The sequence below is a fragment of the Saimiri boliviensis genome, chromosome 12 (genome assembly GCF_048565385.1).
Source record: "Saimiri boliviensis isolate mSaiBol1 chromosome 12, mSaiBol1.pri, whole genome shotgun sequence".
Lineage (NCBI taxonomy): Eukaryota > Metazoa > Chordata > Mammalia > Primates > Cebidae > Saimiri > Saimiri boliviensis.
Window position 1 is genome coordinate 79,271,550 of NC_133460.1, and position 23,791 is coordinate 79,295,340.

The 23,791-nt window shown below is 37.4% G+C and overlaps 1 protein-coding gene across 3 annotated transcripts in view; it reads left to right on the top strand.

Annotated features, from left to right (window-relative positions):
• The window catches only part of TBC1D12 (TBC1 domain family member 12), a 124,710-nt gene that overhangs the window by 64,445 nt on the left and 36,474 nt on the right, over window positions 1-23,791 (top strand). For 2 of the 3 annotated variants that reach the window (XM_039465331.2, XM_039465332.2), the window contains exons 3-6: window positions 2,758-2,873; window positions 15,534-15,616; window positions 19,240-19,357; window positions 22,037-22,143. In XM_039465331.2, coding sequence (XP_039321265.1) covers window positions 2,758-2,873; window positions 15,534-15,616; window positions 19,240-19,357; window positions 22,037-22,143 — 424 coding nt within the window. The remainder of the gene's footprint in view (window positions 1-2,757; window positions 2,874-15,533; window positions 15,617-19,239; window positions 19,358-22,036; window positions 22,144-23,791) is intronic. The other variant, XM_074382605.1, reaches the window with a different exon arrangement.

Sequence of the window (23,791 nt, forward strand, 5' to 3'; positions counted from 1 at the left end):
AGAACACAATTCTACAGGCTTAATTATATTAACTTTGATTTTTCTTTTGGCAAGAATATTTCAAGAATGGTAGTGTATAGTTCATATTGCATCATACGAGAAATATGCTGTCTGGGGGTCTCCTTTTGTGATATTTAAGTGGATCAGGGATTCAGGTATTATCAGTCTGATCTACCCCAGTGAGCGAGCCTTTCACTGAATGAGTTTATGAATCTCATGCTTTTAAAATTTCATCAGCCCAGGCACAGTGGCTCATACCTGTAATCCTTTGGGAAGGATTACACTTTGGGAACAGGGTGGGAGGATTGCTTGAGCCCAGGAGTTCAAGGCCAGCCTTGAACATAAGGAGATCCCATCTCTACAAAAACAATTTTTTAAGTGTCATACATAGCTACTTTGCTGCCTGTTAATATAGTAAGATAATAGATCATTAAAAGGCAGGCTGTAGAGCCAGACTGCCTGCTGCTAATGACTTTCAGCAAGTGAGTATACATCTTTGTGCCTCAGTTTTTCTCCTGTGGAAGAGGCCTAACAGTGCATGGTACATAGTGTCTGTCAATGTTAGTTGTTATTAATATATTGGTTTAAAAGTTTGATTTTGCTGTTTCTGTGCTTGGCCTTTGTTTGCATGGAAAATGTTTTATTGGGTAATATTCATGGTATTCTGTTTGGTAGTGAAACCAGGTTACATGTAGGAAAAGAAAACACCATTTAAATTTTAACAAATTTCTTATTTTTCTATAATTTTTAGTAAGAAAAACATGAACCGAAAAGGGATTTGTTACATTGGAGTTTGTAATGGAGAAAAGAAACATTGAGCATGATTAGATATTAGGAAAGAAAATTGTAAAAGACAAAAAGAAATGAGTGACATTATCGTTTTTGATTGTGAACAGCTATATTGTTCTTTGGGATGACAGTTAATAAACATAAGTGCACACAATCCTAAATAATTTGAGAGAGGAAAAGTTTCTAAAAACCCAATTTGGTGATGCAAAGGAACTCTCAGATAAGCAGAGCATAGATACAGTAGATGGAAGGGGAGATGTAGAACTAAAGATGATTATGAAACTTTATAAACAGTGGCTGGAACCACAAAGTAAGCTGAAGTTTATAAGACAACATAAGTTGTTTTTAAAAAATAATATCTCAATTAAGGTTAAGCTTCAAAAAGATCATCAAATTTTTAAGAGGTGTGGAACTATTAGGTCTCATTTTACAATTGCCTGATTGAGTAAGGAGAAAGAGGCTTTAAGTTGGAAAAGATGTAACAATAGTATTAAAAGAATTACAGGCAATTGTGGTCAAGCAACTAAGAAGCGAAATATCTGACCACTTTTTAAGTGCATTTCCTTTTCTTCATGTAAATTAGTGTCTTCTCTTCTTTACCAGTGGTCTTGCATAGTTCATGAAATCATTGAGTAATATTTGAGAATGTAATGAAAAACATAACTAGTGCCTAGAGATGATCAGATGTTAGCTTGATTTTTTAGAAAGGAAAAACATGGCTCCTGGAACTTGGAAGCTGGTAAACTTGTTATTGATCTTTGGCATATTTCTATAAATAAATTTCAGAAGTTTGGGAACATTTATGAAAGAATACTTGAATAAAGAAATTTAAATGTCTTTATCATATATTAAATTAATTTTTTTAAATTAGGATTATCAGGTTGGATGAGTTAGAAAAATACTATAGGAGGTTTCTTAATTTTAGTGAAATATTTGACAGTCTATGGCTGTATTTTTGGATAAGATATGTTAGCAAAGTGTTGTTTAAATTTAGAGTAAGTACATCTATTTGTAATAGTAGATTGAAATCCAAAACTATTATTTCATTAGAGGTTGAATGTCACCCTTCGGGGATATTCAGAGCAGTTCAGTGGCATTGTCTATATCTTGTCTCAACATTTTCATCACTGATCTAACTGAAGGTTTAGGAACTAGGCTTACCTACTTGTAGATTATTCAAAGATGAGCTTGAATAGCTGTTATCATAGAAGGCAATCAAGAATGTCTACCTAAAACTTTACCTAATTAATCTAGTATATTTCTCTCTTTCCTCTGCTTACATTTTGATACTTTGTATGTAATATACATTTATAATTTAGGTTGCTTCAGGGAAAAAAAAAACTTTTTTTTTTGAGACATAATTTCGCTGTTGTTGCCCAGGCTGGAGTGCAGTGGCAGAATCTCGGCTCACTGCAGTCTCCGCCTCCCAGGTTCAAGTGATTCTCCTGACTCGGCCTCCTGAGTAGCTGGGATTACAGGTGCCCACCACCATGACCAGCTATTTTTTTTTTTCGTATTTTTAGTAGAGATGGGGTTTCACCGTGTTGGCCAGGATGGTCTCAAACTCCTGACCCCAGGTGATCCACCCACCTTCGCCTCCTAAAGTGCTAGGATTACAGGTGTGAGCCACCATGCCCAGCCAAAAATAACTTTTTTAATTTTTATTTTTAGTACAGGTGAGGAACACATCTGTTGCCCAGGCTGGTCTTGAACTTGTGAGCTCAAGTAATTTTGCCGCCTCAGCCTCCCAAGTGTTGGAATTATAGGCATGAGCCACTGCTTCCAGCTCCCCTCCACCTCCCGCTCAAAAAAATTTTTATTTTTTTTGTCTGCTAGATATTTTTACCAAATTACTTTATGAATTGTATGTATCTCTCATTATAGCATAATATTCTCACTGAGACAGATTTAATAATACAAACTATGTTGGAACAATTTCTGCATAAGACATGTTTAAATTTATTCTAGGAATATGAAGCACGGACGGGAAGGACCTGTAAACCACCACCTCAGTCTTCAAGACGTAAGAATTTTGAATTTGAGCCACTTTCCACCACTGCCCTGATTCTTGAGGATCGACCATCGTAAGTATTTTAATAATCAGTAACACTGTTTATATTTCAAATTTAATTTTGTTCACCATTTTACTTAAAAGATATTGAGAAATTAGATACACAAAAGATTTATTTTATACAAAATGTAATCCCTGTTGTGTATCCCAAAACTATTTGGGGAGTATATATTTTTCTTGTTTTTTTTGTTTCTTTGGTGACAGGGTCTTGCTACGTTGCCCAGGCTGTTCTCAAACTCAAATGATCTTCCTTCCTCAGTCTCCCCTTCCAGGATTATAGGCATCCCCAGCTGGCCCTAGTAGAGAATATATTGTTGTTGTCTAAGACTTATGCATATTTTCTAGAGGTCTCTGTGAGTCAGTATATGAAACATAAATTCTTGGTTCTTCATGTCTGTTTCTATTTCAACTCTCTGCTCCCCCATCTTAACATGGTAGGGCAATTATTTTTCCTTTCTGGACATTTAATATGTATTTAAGATGTGCTTGTCCTTGCCTTTTGTACAATTAACTACTTAGGTAAGCAAAAGTTTTATTAAGGAAGTAAGAGTACACTCCAAGAGAGGAGTGAGTTGACTTGCCTGGAAGCCTACTATTATTATTAAGAATACATTCTTTTTTTATTTATTTGTTTATTTTTGTTTTATTTTATTTATTTTTATTTTTTTTTATTTTTGAGACAGAGTTTTGCTCAGTTGCCCAGGCTGGACTGCAATGGTGTGATCTCAGCTCACTGCAACCTCTGCCTCCTGGGTTCAAGTAGTTCTCTTGGTGCAGCCTCCTGAGTAGCTGGGATTACAGGCACATGCCACCATGCCTGTCTAATTTTTTTTTTTTTTTTTTTTTTTAGTAGATGCAGGGTTTCGCCTTGTTGGCCAGGCTGGTCTCAAATTCCTGACCTCAAATGATCCACCCACCTTGGCCTCCCAAAGTGCTGGGATTACAGGCATTAGACACCATGCCCAGCCTAAGAATACATTCTTAATGCTCAGCAAAACATCTTAAATTGCTCTCTTCCCATCTCTGTGATTCCCAGTATTTCCCATGATGCTGCTGTACATCAGAATATTGTCTTATTTATTATTAAACAAAACACATCCTAAAGCAAGATCACTTGATTCTTAGCTCTTTTTCTCCTCTTTAGGTTCACTGGATCTATTATTTTTCTTTTACTAGAATTCTCTCTCTGTCCCTCTTTTTCTTTTTAATTTATTTTAATTTTTAGAGGGAGAGTCTTGCTCTGACATTCCAGGCTGGAGTGCAGTGGCACAATCGTAGCTTACTGCAGCCTTGAACTCCTGGCTTCAAACAATTCTCCCACCTCTGCCTCCTGAGTAGCTAGGACTACCCACGCACACCATTGCACCTTTGCACCTGGCTAAATAATTCTCTCTCTCTTTTTTTTTTTTTTTAAGTGTAAAACTTCCTAGCGTTTGTTGTCATTTTCCTGATCTGGACCTTTTTCTACCCATTGTCCTGATGAACATAATAATAGTCTGGACCCTAATAGAAGGGTGTAGAATATTTTTTGGACATTGCAAAAGAAAAAAAGCTGGACCTATAAGGACATTATTCTTTTATTCTGGTTACATCCCCTTATACTAAAGAATTGTCTCAATATTCCTTATTTAGGATTTGATAAATACGTTTATGTTTGTCTTTTCATTGTTTAAAAAAAGGTTTTTAGAAATTTATTATGAGAATATGTGAAATTTCATTTCAGACTTGCTGCCAGGGATGAAAATGAACCAGGCCAATTCAAAGATTCCTTTCTTGGTGGAGATATTGTAGGAAAACAAGAGTGGTTAGATAAATAAGAAAAGGATAACTTGTTAAAGATCTTTAGACTTTTGCAACTATCAGCTGAGTGTGTAGATAACTAAGTTCCCAGAATAGCTTACTTAAGCTTGTTAAAATTTGTCCAAAATGGTTTATGCTTTTTCCCAGAAATGTTAATTTCTTCCCAGAAAGCATTTATGAAAATATCACTCAAAGAGTTCTGTTGTAGACAGTGTTGAGGACAAATCTTTCTTTATACCATACTATTTTATATCATACCTATCTCTTTCGGTTCTGCCTCCATGCTTTTGCTCCTGTTATTCCCATCTCTCAGAAGGCTTTTATCTTATTTCTACTTCTTACTTACTCAATCCTTAAGGATTAGCCTTTATCTTTTCTATCAAGTCTTTGGTGATTTCTTCAGCCTTGCTGTATCTACTTATCTTGTACCTTTCTTGTAACACACAAACAGTTCCTTGAAATAATGTTCAATGAAATTGGCTTGAAATAATATGGTAGACAAGATAACATTATGAAAAGAACTGAGTGTACAAAAATATATAAACAGCTGGAAAAAGTACTTTTATTTTCACTCTATTGAACTATCTGAAGTTATATTAATTATAATAAATGTTAATAGATTTCATTCTGTTTCTGTGTGTTTGCTCATCTCTAATATAGAGACTGAATTTGGTCTCTAGTATGGTTATGTAACTGAGACCAACAAAGTTTTTTCATGGTGTTGGAGTATGGGGGTGTTTAATCACTTATTTGTTCTTCTTCTACTTCAACCGATTGAAAAATAAATAATGGAGAACAGAAGAGAATGAAACCTTCAATTTTATTAAGTATAAAACCAGATGAGGGGAAGAAAACTCTATATGGGAATACATGGGTACAATGTTGAGTACTAAAGTGGAACTTTGTACTTTATCTTCCTCAGAATGCTCTTCTAGCAGACTTGGGTCAGCTAACATAGGTCAAGAAGTTAGAACAGAGACCTGAGCAATCTTAGGTTTCTTCTCTTTATGGATGCAGGCAGGTTCAAGAGGCCTGTTCTGCTTTTGTGTCTTACCTATGGGTAATGCCACTACTTCAACTATGAGGTGGCATCTGAAAGAAGATGGAAATTACTCTACAGCAGGATTCTCCAAACCCCAGGCCACAGACTGATTCTGGTTAGGAACTGGGCTGCACGGGAGGAAGTGAGTGGTGAGTGAGTTAGCAGGCAAAGCTTCATCAGTATTTACAGCCACTCCCTGAGCTTCATCTCCTGTCTGGTCAGTGGCAGCCTTAGATTCACGTAAGAGCATGAACCTTATTGTGAACTACGTATGTGAGGGATCTAGGTTGTGTGCTCCTTATGTGAATATAATGCCTGATGATCTGTCACGTTTTCCCATCATTTCCAGTTGGGACTATCTAGTTGCAGGAAAATGAGCTCAGGGCTCCCACTGATTCTACATTATGATGAGTTATATAATTATTACATATTGCAATGTAATAATATAAAGTACATGATAAATATAATACACCGGAATTGTCCTAAAATCATCCTCCCATCACAGTCCATGGGAAAATTGTCTTCCATGAAACTGGTCCCTGGTGCCATAAAGGTTGGGGACCAGGGATCTAGACCATGTGGGAGGTCCAGATGTGGGATGTGAGGTTGTGCAGAGAAAGAGGTCTATTTAAATCTGCAAATTTCACCTTAGTAAACAGAAGACTAGGTTTCCTAAACTGTGCCCAGCAAATCATTTGCTATGGCTTGTAGAAAAGAAACAACAGAGGAGCTAAGCATGGTGGCTTTTATCTATAATCCCAGTGCTTTGGGAGGCTGAAGCAGGAGGATTGCTTGAGGCCAGGAGTTCAAGAACAGCCTGTACAAAATAGTGAGATCCTGTCTCTACCAAAAATAAGCTGGGTTGTGGTGGCACATAACTGTAGTCCTAGCCTACTTGGGAAGATTTCTTGAGCCCAGGGGTTTGAGATTACAGTGAGCTGTGATTGCACCACTGCACTCCAGCCTGGGTGACAGAGTGAGACACTGTCTCAAAAAATAAAATAAAATAAAATAAGGTAACAGAGATTGCAATTGCAAAAGGGATTAAGCTTTACACCAGCAGCATTTCATCTTACGTGAAAAGAAGGATCAGGCCTATTTGGTGGAAGCCAGTAGGTGGTTAGAAATCTTAAAGGCAGGATTTTAGTTATTTATATTTTCTCATTTTTCTTTTTGTTTTTGAAGTTTTATTTTAGGTTCCAGGGTACATGTGAAGGTTTGTTACATAGGCAAACTCATGTCATGGGGGTTTGTTGTACAGATTATTTTATCACCCAGGAATTAAGCCTAGTATCCAATAGTTACCTTTTCTGCTCCTCTCCCTCCTTCCACCCTTTACCCTTACGTAGACCCCAGTGTCTGTTGTTTCCTTGTTTGTGTTCAGAAATTTTCATTATTTAGCTCTCACTTATAAGTGAGAACATTTGGTTTTCAGTTCCTGTGCTAGTTTGCAGAAGATAATAGCCTCTAGCTCCATCAGTGGTTCCTGCTTTTGTTTCCGCCTTTGTTCTTTTTTATGGCTACATGGTTATTTTGAAATGTACAATTACATTATTATTGAGTATAATCACCCTGTTGTGCTATCAAATACTAGGTTTTATTCATTCTATTTTTTTTTTTTTCAAGATGGAGTCTCACTCTGTCACCTAGGCTGGAATGCACTGGTGCAATTTCAGCTCACTGCAAACTTTGCCTCCTGGGTTCAAATGATTCGTCTGCTTCAGCCTCCTAAGTAGCTGGGACTAAAGGTGCACACCACTATGCCTGACTAATTTTTGTGTTATTATTAGAGACGGGGTTTCACCATATTGATCAGGCTGGTCTCGAACTCCTTACCTCGTGATCCGCCTGCCTTGACCTCCCAAAGTGCTGGGGTTACAGGCGTGAGGCACCGCACCTGGCCTTTATTCATTCTTTCTATTTTTTCAAATCCATTAACCATCCCCACTTTCTCCCTTCCTCACTACTATCCTTCCTAGCCTTAGGTAACCATGTTTCTACTCTCTATCGCCATGATTTCAATTGTTTTAATTTTTAGCTCTACAAATAAGTGAGAACATGTGATGTTTTTCTGTGCTCTGGCCATTTACTTAACATAATGCTCTCCATTACCATCCATATTGGTGCAAATGACAGGATCTCATTCCTTTTTATGGATGAATAATTCATTATGTATATGAACTACATATTCTTTCCTTCCTTTTTTTTTTTTTTTTTTTTTTTTTTTTGACATAGAGTCTCATTCTGTCTCCCAGGCTGGAGTGCAGTGGTGCGATCTCGGCTCACCACAGCCTCCACCTCCTGTGAACTACATTTTCTTTACCCACTTGGCTGTTGATGGACACAGGTTGCTTCCAAAGCTTGGCTACTGTGAATAGTGCTGCAATAAGCATGGGAGTGCAGATATTTCTTTGATATTTTTATTGCATTTCTTTTGGGTATATACCTAGCAGTGGGATTGCTGGATCATATGGTAGCTCTATTTTTAGTTTTTTGAGGAACCTCCAAACTGTTCTCCATGGTGTTTGTACTAATTTACATTACCACCAACAGTGTACAACGATTCCCTTTTCCCCATATCCTTTTCGGCATTTGATATTGCCTGTCTGTTTGATAAGTCATTTTAACTGGGTCGAGATGATATTTTATTGTAGTTTTGATTTGCAGTTCTCTCATCAGGTGATGTTGACCACCTTTGAATATGCCTGTTTGCCATTTGTATATCTTTTGAGAAATGTTCATTCAAATCTTTTACCGATTTTTAAATTGTATTATTAGATTTATCCCTGTGGATATATAAGCTTGAGCTCCTTATGTATTCTAGTTATTATATTAATCTAATATAATCCCTTGTCAGACAGGTAGTTTGCACATATTTTTCTCCCATTCTGTTTTTTTGTTTTGTTTTGTTTTTGCTGTGCAAAACATTTTTAACTTGATGTGATCTCATTTGTTCATTTGTGCTGTGGCTGCCTGTGCTTGTGAGGTATTACTCAAGAACTCTTTGCCCAGTCCATTGTCCTGTAGAGTTTCCTCAATGTTTTCTTTTAGTAGTTACATAGTTTGAGGTCTTAGAGTTAAGTCTTGAATCCATTTTTATTTGATTTTTGTACATGGTGAGTGATAGGGGTCTAGTTTTATTCTTCTGCATATGATAATCCAGTTTTCCCAGTATCATTTATTGAAGAGACTGTCTTTTCCCGAACATATATATGTTCTCGACACCTTTGTCAAAAATGACAGATTAGGCCAGGCACAGTGGCTCATGTCTGTAATCCAGCACTTTGGGAGGCCGAGGCGGGTGGATCATGAGGTCAGGAGATTGAGACCATCTTGCCTGACATGGTGCCCCGTCTCTACTAAAAATATAAAAAAATCAGCTGGGCGTGGTGGTGCATGCCTGTAGTCCCAGCTACTCGGGAGGCTGAGCAGGAGAATTGCTTGATCCCAGGAGGCAGACATCACAGTGAGCCAAGATTGTGCCACTGCACTACAGCCTGGGTGACAGTGCAAGACTCTGTCTAAAAAAAGGAAAAAAAAGAAAAGAAGTTTAAAAAAAAATGACATTATACAGTAGATGTATAGATTTATTTCTGGGTTCTCTGTTCTGTTCCACTGGTCTGTGTGTCTGTGTTTATGCCACTACCATGCTGTTTTTGGTTATTATAGCTCTGTAGTGTAATTTGAAGTCAGATAATACCATTTCTCCAGTTTTGTTCTTTTTGCTCAAAATAACTTTGGCTATTCTCAATCTTTATTGATGCCTATAAATTTTAGGATTGTCTTTTCTATTTCTGTGAAGAATGTTTTTGCTATTTTGATAGGGTTTGCATTGAATCTGTAGATTGCTTAGAGTAGTATGGACATTTTAACAATGTTGATTCTTTTCAATCCATGAACATGGAATATTTCCCATTTTTTGATGTCCTCTTCAGTTTCTTTTATCAGTGTTTTACAGTTTGTATTGTTTCAAATAAAATAAGACCTTTTACTTCTTTGGTTAATTCCTAGGTATTTAATTTTATTTGTGGCTGCTGTAAGTGGGATTGTTTTTGTAAATTTTTCAGATTGTTCAGTGGTGGCATGTAGAAATGTTACTGATTTTTGTCTGTTGATTTTTTATCCTGCAACTTTATTGAATTAGTTTATCATTTTTATTAGTTTTTTTTGATAGAGTCTTTGGTCTCTTCCAAATATAAGGTTATCTCATCTACAAACAGGAATAATTTGATTTCTTCCTTTCCAATTTGGATATCCTTTATTTCCTTCTCTTGTCTGATTGTTCCAGCTAGGACTTGCAGTGTTATGTTGAATAACAGTGGTGAAAATGGGCAGCCTTGTTTTGTCCAGATTTTAGAAGAAAGGCTTTCTTTCAATTTTTTCCCATTAATACGATACTGTGGGTCTGTGGTACATGGCTTTTACTATTTTGAGATATGTTCCTTCTGTTCCCAGTTTTTTGAGAGCTTTTATCATGAAAGGATGTTTAATTTTATCAAATGCTTTTTCAGCATCAGTTGAAATTGTCATACAGCTTTTATCTTTCTCTCTATTGAGATGATGCATCACATTGATTGATTTGCATACATTGAAATAGACTTAACATTCCAGGGATAAGTCTCAATTGGTCATGATGAATTATCTTTTCAATGTATTATTGAATTTAGTTTGCTAATATTTTGTTGAGGATTTTTGCATCCTTACTTGTCAGGGATATTGGCCTGTATTTCACACACCCTCCCCACTCCTTGCTTTTTTGATATGTCTCTGTCTTGTTTGGGTATATACTGGCCTTGTAGAGTGATTCATAAGTATTCCCTCTTCTGTTTTTGAAAGTAATTTGAGTAGGATTGGTGTCAGTTCAGTTCTTTAAATGTTTGATAGAATACAGCAGTGAAGCCATCAGGTCCTGGGTTTTTCTTTACTGAGAGACTTTTAATTATAGCTCCATAATTAAGTGTTTTATTCCATTGTAACTTGCTGTTGGTCTGTTCAGGTTTTGTATTTCTTCATGGTTCAATCTTGGTAGGTTGTATGTGTCTAGAAATTTATCCATTTCCTTGGCACACAGTTGCTCATAGTGACCACCAACGATCCTTTGAATTTGTGTAGTATCAGTTGTAATGTCTCCTTTTTCATCTTTGATTTTATTTACTTGGGTCTTCTGTCTTTTATTCTTAGTCTGGCTAAAGGTTTCTCAGTTTTGTTTTTCTTTTAAAAAAACCATTTTGTTTTGTTGATCTTTTGTATTGTTTTCTTTGCTTCGATTTCATTTATTTGGGCTCTTTTCTTTTTCTTTTTTTTTTTTTTTTTTTGGTTGAGACATGGTCTCACTTTGTCACCCAGGCTGCAGTACATTGGCATGAACATGGCTTATTGTAGCCTTGACCTCCCAGGCCCAGGCCATCTTCTCACCTCAGCCTCCTGAGTAGCTGGGACTACAGGCATGTGCCACCATGCCCAGCTAATTTTTGGGTTTCTTTTCTTTTACTAATTTTGGATTTGGTTTGCTCTAGCTTTTCTAGTTCCTTAAGATACATTGTTAGGATTCTAGTAAAATTCTGAATCCCTCTGTGTTATCTGGAATTTCTTTGAGTTACTTCAAAACAGCCACAATAGTTGTTGTTCTTGTTGTTGTTCTTGTTACAATAGTAACAACAAAAATCACTGATCACAGATTAACAAATAGCAATGTTAATGAAATAGTTTGAAATATTGCAAGAATTGGCTGGGTGTGATGGCTTATCCCTGTATTCCCAGAACTTTGGGAGGCTGGGGCAGGCAAATCACCTGAGGATAGGAGTTCGAGACCAGCCTGACCAACATGGTGAAACTGTATCTCTACTAAAATTACCAAAAAATGTAGCCAGTCATGATGGTGGGCACCTGTAATTCCAGCTACTCGAGAGACTGAGGCAGGAGAATTGCTTGAAACCAACCGGGAGGCGGAGGTTACAGTGAGGCAAGATCGCACCATTGTACTCCAGCCTAGGTGATGAGAGTGAAACTCCGGCTCAAAAGGAAAAAAAAAGAAATATTGCAAGAATTACTGTAATGTGATACAGAGATACACAGTGACCACATTGTTGGAAAATGGTGCCAATAGACTTGCTTGACATTAGGGTTGCTACAAACCTTCAATTTGTAAAAAATGCAATTTTGCAAAATGTAATAAAGCAAATCACAGTATAAGATATGCCTGTAGGATATTTATAACAGCTGTTTTATCATCCTTGTGTTAAAATGCTACTATCTGTAACATTTTTATATTGTGACAGTTGATTAATTTTTCTTCTCATTATGCATTGTATTTTTCTGCTTCTTTACATCTCTGTTACTACTGAATGACAGACACTGATTTACATAGGTGGATGCTGGGTTTTTTTGTGTATTCTTTTAAATACTTTTTGGCTTTAGTCTGGTTGGCAGTTTTTTTGGAAATAGTTTAATTCTTTTGACCTAATCTTTGATAGAGTGGTTTCAGAAAAGTTTTCAGTTTAGGAGTAATTTGTCCTCACTACTGAGGCATTATCCTTCTAAGGACTCTACCTGGTGCTCTTATCTATCAGGTGGTCTTTTCACTCTGGCTGGTTCTGTGTGAACTTTGAGAATGTCCTATTTTTTTCTGGTGGTTCTTTTTCTGGCTGTAGTTTAATCACACACATGCACAGATCAGTACCTAGCCGAAGACCTGAGAGGACTCTTCTGCACCTCCCTTCTTTCTGGTTTTCTGATTTGTAACTTTTAGCTGTCTTGGACTCTCCAACTCTAAACTGTCTCCTCACCTCAGGAGGATTGATGGACTTTGTTTGGGTCCTGCCTTTCACCACTGAGACATGGAAATGTCAAGTACTTGTAGGGTTACCTTACTTATTTTCTTTCTCCTAAACATCACTGTCATGTGCTGCCCAGTGTCTGTTGTCTGGAAACTATAGTTTAATTTATTTTGTCCATTTTCTAATACTTAAGGGGAGGAGGTAAACCTGGTTTCTTTTATTCCACTGTGGCCTGAAGCAGAAGTCTTAACCTTCATTCCTCCCTCCTACAACATACCTGATCAATTTGACTAATTTGAGAAGAGGAGGTAGAATTTATAATTTGCAAGTTTGTCACATACTTTTTCCATACTAGACTATTGAAAAGAAAAAAACTGACTCCTAAAACTGGACATTATTGTGATTATATTTGGATAAGTGTTTATAGACCATTGTATTTATTTTTGCATTTTTTATATCTAAATCACTGACTCTGTGAAGCCAAACTACTATGGTGTAGTAGTTACCCCTTATCTGTGGTTTTGCTTAAGGCAATTTCTGTTACCCGCAGTTAACTGTGGTTTGAAAACATTAAGTGGAAAATTCCTGAGGTTACTTATAATTTTTAAATTGCGTGCCATTCTGAGTAGCTTGATGAAATTTCACACTGTCCTGCTTCATCCTGCCAGGGACATGAGTCCATTGTATCTGCATTATATATACTACCCACCTGGTAGTTCACTTAGCAACCTTCTTGGTTGTCAGATTGACTGTTGGTGATATCACAGTGCTTGTTTTCAAATAACCATTATTGTACTTAATAATGCCCCTTAAGCTTAAGAGTAGTAGTGCTGAAAATTTAGATATTAATGCTAACAATTCAGATATGCCAAAAAGAAGCTGTAAGGTTCCTCCTTTAAGCAAAAGATGAAAGTTCTCAATTTAATAAGAAAAAAAATAGTATGCTGAAATTGCTAAGATCTGTGGTAAGAATCAATCTTCTATCCATGAAATCGTGAAGAATGAAAAAGTAACATTCTGCTAATGTTACTGTCACACCTTAAATTGCAACAGTTACTGCCAGAATGCATGGTAAATATTTAGTTATAATTGAAAAGGCATCAAATTTATGGAACACAATAAAAATGTGTTCCAATTGATGGAAACATACTGTGCTGGGTTAACTTAATCTCAGTTAAATTAAACTTTATCATAGTTATTTATGTATGTATAGGAAAAAAACCTAGTATGTATAGGGCTTGTTACTTTCTGAGGTTTCAGGCATCCACTGGAGGTCTTGGAACATAACTCCCAAGGATAAAGAGGGACTACTATTATGCAAATGATGGATGATCCAGTTTTTAGTTAAAATGTTGTTTTAAAACTCTAATTAGTGAAAAGCAGTTTGACAGTTTGTTGTAAAGGTATATCTGCACTTACTATATTACCCAAGAATTCTGTTTAACTAAGGAAAATGAAAGCAAATGCCTACACAAAAACTTGATGTTAATTTTTATAGTAGTTTTATTAATAATGGCCCCAATCTGGAAAGAATAGAAGTGTCCACCTACATGGATAAATGGAACACTACTCAGCATTTAAAAGGAATACATTACTAATAAAATAACATGAATGATTTTTAAAACTGTGCTAAGCAAAATAAGCCAGACATTAGTCCTTCAGTGTAAATTAAAAACAAATAAAAAAACTAGACACAAGTGTCTATAAAATTCTTGGAATTTTATAGAGGGAAAAAATTAATCTATAGTGATGGAAATCAAAGCAGTAACGCTGTGAGGTGGGTTAGTATTGAGGTATCACAAAGAAACTTAGTGGAATGATGGTAATGTTCTATATCTTGATTGGTTAGTTGGCTGCACAGGTATATATATTTGTCAAGACTCAAACTGCTCTTAAAATATGTTTATTGATTTTATTATATGAAAATTATATCTCAAGGCCGGGCGCGGTGGCTCAAGCCTGTAATCCCAGCACTTTGGGAGGCCGAGGCGGGTGGATCACGAGGTCGAGAGATCGAGACCATCCTGGTCAACATGGTGAAACCCCATCTCTACTAAAAATACTAAAAAAAAAAAAAAAAAAATTAGCTGGGCATGGTGGTGTGTGCCTGTAATCCCAGCTACTCAGGAGGCTGAGGCAGGAGAATTGCTTGAACCCAGGAGGCGGAGGTTGCGGTGAGCCGAGATCGCGCCATTGCACTCCAGCCTGGGTAACAAGAGCGAAACTCCGTCCCCAAAAAAAAAAAAAAAAAAAAAAGAAAATTATATCTCAAAGAAAGTTGGCTAAAGAAAACTCTACTATGTGGGTTTAACAAATAACCTAAACATATTGACTGAAATCTGAAATGGACTGGGCTCAGTGGCTCATACCTGTAATCCCAGCACTTTGGGAGGCTGAGGCAGGAGGATCACTTCAACCCAGGAGTTTGAGACCAGCCTGAGCAACATAGGAAGACTCCATCTCTATTTAAAAAAAAAAATCTGGCTGGGCGCGGTGGCTCAAACCTGTAATCCCAGCACTTTGGGAGGCCGAGGCGGGTGGATCACGAGGTTGAGAGATCGAGACCATCCTGGTCAACATGGTGAAACCCCGTCTCTACCAAAAATACAAAAAATTAGCTGGGCATGGTGGCGCGTGCCTGTAATCCCAGCTACTCAGGAGGCTGAGGCAGGAGAATTGCCTGAACCCAGGAGGCGGAGGTTGCGGTGAGCCGAGATCGTGCCATTGCACTCCAGCCTGGGTAACAAGAGCGAAACTCCGTCTCAAAAAAAAAAAAAAAAAAATCTGAAATGTTTAAATGTATACAAACTTACATACACATGACATAGAAATACACACACACACATACACACTCACACTCATATATACATACAATACATATTAACAACCTGGATTCTGATTCTGTTCTAAAATTCACAGTTCTTTTCAGCCTTTCACTTCCTTAATGTATGAAATGAGGTTAGGTTAGGAATTCTTTGTATCTGGTTATAAAAAGAAAGAAGTTAATAAGTTTAATCTTTTAAAAATTGGCTTGACTTAAGAATTTTTTTTCCAGAAATCTTCCTGCCAAATCTGTGGAAGAAGCTTTACGTCACCGACAAGAATATGATGAGATGGTGGCTGAGGCTAAAAAACGAGGTATAAAATTTAACTCCAAATGGTATAGTTAATTTTCTGATTTTATCAGGAAGATGGATGGTAAAATTGATCAAGTCTATCTTCAAGATGATACTGAATTTTTTTTTTTTGAGACAGGGTCTTGCTCTGTTGCCCGGGCTGGTATGCAGTAACACAATCACAGCTCACTGTAGCAGAGCCTCCCAGGCTCAAGCAGTCCTCTTACCTCTCAGCCTCACTAGTAGCTGGGAACACAGGCACATGCCACCATGCCTGGCTAATTTTTTGTATTGTTTGAGGGGATGAGGTGGCCTAGGCTTTTATTTTTCTCTGCTGTTTTCTACCATGTTGCCTAGGCTTTTATTTTTCTCTATTATTTTTATAATTAAGTTTGTTCTAAAGGAGGGATAAAATGACATATCAGGATCATAGTTTTTCTGCATGTGCTTTTACAAACTAATAGGAGGAATCTTGAGATTACAGTCATAAAACTTGGACCACTACTATCTTTGTTTATAAATAAAGATATTATTCCTGAATCTATTAATGAATTTCACTTTTTAACAGTTTTTATAGTATTTTATAATTTGATAATTCTTAATTTCTAATTATTTTATGATTTAGTAATTTTAAGTTTCTATGTGGCTGTGAGAATATGATTTGAAACTAAAATATTCTTTTGTGACTTACAGAGTCTCTCCAGAGGCCCAATTGTGTCATTTGATTGGTCACATAAATGTATACTCGTGTGTATAAATTTATATATTTATTTATTCATTCTCTTCTCCAACCAAAAAATAATATCAGGGTAATTTAACAGGGCTTATTTACTGACAACTGTAATTTCAGGATAAACATACACTTTTAGAAGATATTATACAGCTATATATATATTTTTAGACTTAACACCCAATAACTTATTAACAACTGATGTTTTTTCCTTTGATGTAAGTGAATGGAACATTATAATAGTATATAGTTCTGCTTTATGGTGCTATTCTGGAAATGAAGTTACTTCTTTAATGTTAAGTAAACATAGGATATACAAAGTTAGTTATATGTTTCTAAAAGGCCTGCTTATTTAAACATTAGTTGAGTGTATTTTACCATACAGAATTCTAAATATTTCTGTACCTAATTAAGTTGTTATTTATTTATTTATTTGAGACAGGGTCTTGCTCTGTCACCTAGTCTGTAGTGCGGTGATGAGAACCTGGTTTACTGCAGCCTCAACCTCCTAGGCTCAGGAAATCTCCCCACCTCAGCCTCCCAAGTAGCTGGGACCAAAGGCGTACACCACCACGCCCAGCTAATTTTTGTATTTTTTGTAGAGATGGGTTTTACCATGTTGGCCAGGCTGGTCTCCAACTCCTAATCTCAAGTCATCCGCCCACCTCAGCCTCCCAAAGTGCTAGAATTATAGGTGTGGGCCACCACATCCAGCCTAAATTTTAATTTTTTATTATGTATTTATTTATTTTAGAGACAGAATCACACTCTGTTGCCTAGTCTGGTGTGCAGTTTTACAGTTATAGCTCACTGCAGCCTTAAATTCCTGGGCTCAAGCAATCCTGCTGCCTCAGCCTCCCTAGTAGCTGGGATTACAGGTACATGCCACCATGCCCAACTCTTTTTTTTTTTTTTTTGAGAGGAAGTCTCAGTCTGCCACCCAGGCTGGAGTGCAGTGGCACAATCTCCACCACTGCAGCCTTTGCCTCCTGGGTTCAAGTGATTCTCCCACCTCAGCCTCCAGAGTGGCTGGGAGTACAAGTGCCTGCCACCATGCTAATTTTTGTATTTTTAGTAGAGACATGGTGGTCTCGAACTCCTGACCTCAAGTGATCTGCCTTCCTTGGCTTCCCAAAGTGCTGGAATTACAGGCATGAGCCACCACACCCAGACTCAGCTCATTTTTTCAAAAGTTATTTTGTAGAGATAGGGTCTCTCTGTTGCCCAGGCTGGTCTCAAACTCCTGGCCTCAAACAGTTCTCCCACCTGGGCCTCCCCAAAGCATTGGGATTATAGGCGTGAACCACTGTGCCTGGCCCCAGTTAAGTTTTCATTGACTTTTCACATTTTTACTATATGATTACCATGTAAGATAGTTATTGGTACTGGGTGATCTTAAAAGCATGGTATGATAGTAACAATATTGAACTGAGAAATCAGAAGGCCACAGCTTTAATCTTGTTTGATATAGTTAGTGATACTCTGAATAGGCCTAATGTCAGTTTTTTCATACATAGTGTGAGGGCAGGCCACCTTAATCAGGGCTTTGAAACTTCTCTTTTAACACTTTTTTGTTGTTTTTTGTTAAAGCAGTGAAATGTTCTCCCATGAAATCTTTTATAGAATCTGAATACATAACAAATAGAAGAAAATAGAGATATTTGCTTGGCCTTCTGCTTGTCCCTCAAGATGGTATCTGAGGCATATCTGAAAAAACAATTTGAAAACAGTTTGGCTAGCTGGTCTCTGACATCCTCACTGGTTCTAAAATTACATAGAAGTTTTGATTTATGACTCATTTTCCCCTGCATTTGAGACATCTTTTTTTCTGAAATTGTGACCTTTGATTTTCAGAGATATATTATCTCCCCTCAACTTTTGCCTCAGAATTTGAGAGATGTACTGTTAACACATGTGTTTTGGGGGACATTTTAAAATTTCAAACTAATTAGTAAAGTGAAACACCATATTAAAAAGAGTTCATGTGCTAGGTACTAATAGTGCTATTGGCAAAATCATTTTTGAATGTCATGTAGGATATGTCAGAAAATTTATAAACCCTTGTAGGAAAAATGGGTATTGGTTAGTTACCTATAGTTGTTTATTTTTTTATACAGTTAATTCGTAAGAAATTTCACTTTATATAGATTAAGTGTAAGTAGAAATATGTGATATGTGATCAAGTAATCTACTTAAATTATTTTTCTGACCTTTATTCCATTTACTTTTATAGTAGAACAGGAGATGTTATTTTTAAATTATTTAATAGCTGGGCATGGTGGCACACATGTGTAGTCCAAGCTCTTCAGGAAGCTGAGATGTGAGGATTTATTTAAGTCCAGGAGTTTGAGGCCACCTGGGCAATGTGGCGAGACCCATATCTAAAAAAAAAGAGAAAACAGGCCAGGCATGGTGGCTTACACTTGTAATCCAAGCACTTTGGGAGGCTGAGGTGAGCAGATCACGAGGTCAGGAGATGGAGACCATCCTGGCTAACACAGTGAAACCCTGTCTCTACTAAAATTACAAAAAAAAAAAAAAAAAAATGCTGGGTGTGGTGGCACATGCCTGTACAGCTACTCAGGAGGCTGAGGCAGAATTGCTTGAACTCGGGAGGCAGCGGTTGCAGTGAGCAGAGGTTGTGCCACTGCACTCCAGCCTAGGTGACAGAGCAAGACTCTGTCTCAAAAAATAAAAAAAAAGAAAGAAAGAGAAAACAAAGGAAAATTATGTTAATCAAGTTCATTTTCTTTTGCTTTTCCCCTTCCTTTCCCCCTCTCTCCGTCCCTTATTTCCTTTCTTCCTCTTATGATAATCTTTTTGAGAAGGCCTGTTTTGTAGACTTTAGGTAAATGGAGAAGAGGATTTTGATCTAGCTTATTTGTATTGAAATAATTTTTACTTATTTAAAACAGAAATTAAGGAAGCACATAAAAGAAAAAGAATAATGAAAGAACGATTTAAGCAGGAAGAAAATATTGCAAGTGCAATGGTAATTTGGATCAATGAAATACTGCCCAATTGGGAAGTAATGTAAGTAAGCAGAGTTCCTGAATTCCCATTTGTCTCTGAAGATCTCATGTTTCTGATTCTGTATTTTTATTACTTCCCAACATGTATTTTATGCTTCACCCATATTATACTATTAATGCCTGAAATTTTCCATATTTACGTATATGCCTTTGCTTTCATAAATCCCTCAGTGTCTACCACCTACTTCCCTTACTAACCATCCTCTGTGTCTGCTAAATCTTACCTATCCTTTGGGACCCAAATGAAATGCTAATTGATTTATGAAACTTTTAATATTTTCTTAATGCTGGCATACCATCAATTGTAAGATGCACTATTGATGTAACAGCAGCTATTTGGAAAGAAAATATTAAATACGTAAATGCATTATAAGATGCATTTATTAATATTAAAGTTATTTTTAAAGTGCTTATCTCACAATCAAGGAAATATGTATGGTCTTTCTCTTATGTAAATGTCCCATCATCATACGTTGAGACTAACATACTTATCTTGCCCTTGCCATTTATGTATGTATGTATGTATGTATGTATGTATGTATGTAGTGAGCATCTTTTAAAGGATAAATAATAATTGTATATATTTATGTGGTACAATGTGATTTTATTTTATTTTTTTGAATCTGTCTCTGTCACCCAGGCTAGAGTGTATTGGCACAATCTCCACTCACTGCAACCTCTACCTCCTAGATTCAGGTGATTCTTATGCCTCAGCCTCCCTGGTAGCTGGTTCTACAGACGCGCACCACCATAGCCAGCTAATTGTTTTGCCTTTTTAGTAGAAATGAGATTTCATCATGTTGGCCAGGCAAGTCTCAAACTCCTGGCCTCAAGTAATCTGCCCACCTCAGCTTCCCAAAGTGCTGGGATTATGGGCATGAGCCACTGCACCCTACTGTGATGTGTTTTTTGAGGTTTTATTTTATTTTATTTTTCTTTTTTTTTTTTTTTTTTTTTTTTTTTGAGACGGAGTTTCGCTCTTGTTGCCCAGGCTGGAGAGCAATGGCGCGATCTCGGCTCACCGCAACCTCCGCCTCCTGGGCTCAGGCAATTCTCCTGCCTCAGCCTCCTGAGTAGCTGGGATTACAGGCACACGCCACCATGCCCAGCTAATTTTTGTATTTTTAGTAGAGACGGGGTTTCACCATGTTGACCAGGATGGTCTCGATCTCTTGACCTCATGATCCACCCGCCTCGGCCTCCCAAAGTGCTGGGATTACAGGCTTGAGCCACCGCGCCCGGCCTATTTTATTTTTCAAAACAGCGTCTTACTCTGTTGCCCAGGCTGGGGTGTAGCAGTACAATCATGGCTCACTGCAACCCCGACCTCCCTGGGCTCAAGTGTTTCGTTCCTTCCAGCTCAGCCTCCCAAGTAGCTGGGACTACAGGAATGTGCTACCATGTCCAGCTAATTTTTGTATTTTTTGTAAACATGGGGCCCCACTGTGTTGCCCAGGCTGGTCTCAAACTTCTGGGCTCAAGCAGTCTGCCTGCCTTGACCTTCCAAAGGTGGCTCCCAAAGAGCCACCTGCCTGGCACAATGTGATATTTTGATACGTGGTTGCATTATGGAATGATTAAATCAAGCTAATTAATAAGTCCATCAGCTCATGTACTTCTCAGTATATTGTGGTGAAACATTTAAAATCTGCTCATTTAGCAATTTTGAAATATATAGTTCATTATTATTTATTATAGTCACCATTCTATATAATAAGTCACTAACACTTATTTTTTGTAATGGAGCTTTGTACCCTTTGATCAACATCTCACCTTTCCTCATTCACTTTACTCCTACTCTCTCATAACCACCATTCTATTCCCTACTTTTTGAGTTTGACTTTTTTGGATTGCACATAAAAATGAGATTATGTGTTGGTCTTTCTGTGCCTGGTTTATTTCACTTGGCACAATATCCTCTTGGTTCTTCTGTGTTGTTGCAAATGACAGAATTTCTTTCTTATTGCCATTTTATATAATATTTTAAAATATGCCTTATCTTCCCTCTTGGCTGGAGGGTTGGGGATATCTTCTGCAATGCCTACTGTAGTTTGTACATTGGGAATTTGTTGAATACTGGCACAGTGTGACATATTATCTGAGGCACTTTGCATAAGTAATTGCATTGATTCTTAGAAAATTTATAAGGTGTATGTAATTTTACTCCCATTTATTTCATAAGGAAACTCAAGGTCAGAGAGGTTAAGTGATTTGCCCAAGGTTATACATTTCATTAATGGTTAAACTAGATTTGAACTCAGATCTATCTGACTTTAAAGCCGACAGTCTTTTAGCAGACTTTACTGCTTCTCAGAAACTAGGGCCTTACCCACTGTAGATCTTTGGTTGTTTGTTTTTGGTACTGATTTGGTGACACATTTTTATGTCCCTTTTATCCTGTTTTTTAAATAATTGACTGCATATTTCTGAGTCTCTTATTGGCATTTATAAAATGCAGTTCCCTTTAGATTACTGTTGTCTCTTTGGGATCCTATACATCTTGTAGGTTATTGTTGCCTGCAGGCATAAACTCAAAGAAAAGAATGCATTTCATACCCAGTTTTCTTAATCTTAAAAATGATTTGATCACTTGGCCATAGACTAAAGATAATCCATCATGCAACTAGTATTTTTGGTGTAAAAAGTAACTTTCTCCTTTTTTCTCCTCCTTTAATTCTAGGCGTAGTACAAGAAGAGTTCGAGAATTGTGGTGGCAGGGATTGCCCCCTAGTGTCCGTGGGAAAGTTTGGAGTCTAGCTGTAGGAAATGAACTAAATATCACTCCTGGTTTGTATTCTATGTTCAGTTACTCCCACATTTACAAATAGCCATCTACAGAGTTACATAGCAGATTAGTAGAGTGACCATTAAAATAAATGCCCATTACCATATAGAATGTCATTTTAAGAACATGCTTCATTTCCCCAAAACCTGTTATTTAATAAGTTATTATATTTTATATTATGTAAATAAGATTTATGGTTTTTCCTTTAGTTTACAACTACCAATAATCTTCTTGGCATTCTCAGCATTCAAATATCAGAAACCTGGGATTCTACATGGTAGTGGATGAATAAGTATATATATATATAAGAAAAGGGAAAATAGTTTTAATTATGAAAAGGCTCCACTTTTACGCAAAAAAAACAGATAAATACTGGATGAATGCCAAAAGTTTAGTTTCCTCTCTCTTTACCTAAACATTTTGAATTTTTTTTTTTAATTTAAAAATTTTAGGCTGGGCCCAGGCTCATGCCTGTAATCCCAGCACTTTGGGAGGCCGAGGCAGATGGATCACCTGAGGTCAGGAGTTCAAGACCAGCCCAACCAATGTGACAAAACCCCATCCTATAAAAATGCAAAAATTAGTTGGGTATGGTGACACACACCTGTAATCCCAGCTATGGAGGCTGAGGTGGAAGAATCACTTGAATCCAGGTGGAGGCTGCAGTGAACCAAGATTGCACTGGTGCGCTCCAGCCTGAGCAAAAGAATGAGACTCTGTCTCTAAATAAATAAATAAATAAATAATGTTAAAGTTTATAGCAGCATAAAGAAAAAAACTTTAAAATCCAAAGACCAGAAAAAGAAGTAAGAAGACTTTCGAAAGAGTTGTATTATTTTCTTAAGTTTCTTAAACTTTGGTGGATAGGAGCAAAATGTCCAGTAGTTTGTTTTTTGTTTTTTGTTTTTTTTGTTGAGATGGAGTCTTGCTCTGTCGCTCAGGCTGGAGTTCAGTGGCACAATCTTGGCTCACCACAACCTCTGCCTCCCGGATTCAACTGATTCTCCTTCCTCAGCATCCTGAGTAGCTGGGACTACAGGCATGCACCACCAAGCCTGGCTAATTTTTTGCATTTTTAGTAGAGATGGGGTTTTGCCATGCTGGCCAGGCTGGTCTCAAATTCCTGGTCTCAAGTGATCTGCTCGCCTTGGCCTTCCAGAGTGCTGGGATTACAGGCATGAGCCACTGTGCCTGGCTTGTAGAGTAGTTTCGATGAATTTTTAAAAAATTAAGCTGGGTATGGTGGCTCATGCCCATAGTCCCAGCTACTCAGGAGGTTTAGATAGAAGGATTGCTTGATCCCAGGAGTAAGGTTACATTGAGCTATGATTGTGCCACTGCCTTCTAACCTGAGCTACAGAGCATGACTCTTTCTCTAAATAAATTAATAATTTGGCCATGCGCAGTGGCTCACGCCTGTAATCCCAGATGGGCAGATCACCTGAGGTCAGGAGTTCGAGACCAGCCTGACCAACATGGAGAAAACCCATCTGTACTAAAAATACAAAAATCAGCTAGGCATGGTGGTGTGCACCTGTAATCCCAGCTACTCAGGAGGCTGAGGCAGGAAAATTGCTTGAACTCAGGAGGCAGAGGTTGCAGTGAGCTGAGATTGCTTCATTGCACTCCAGCCTGGGCAACAGAGCGAGA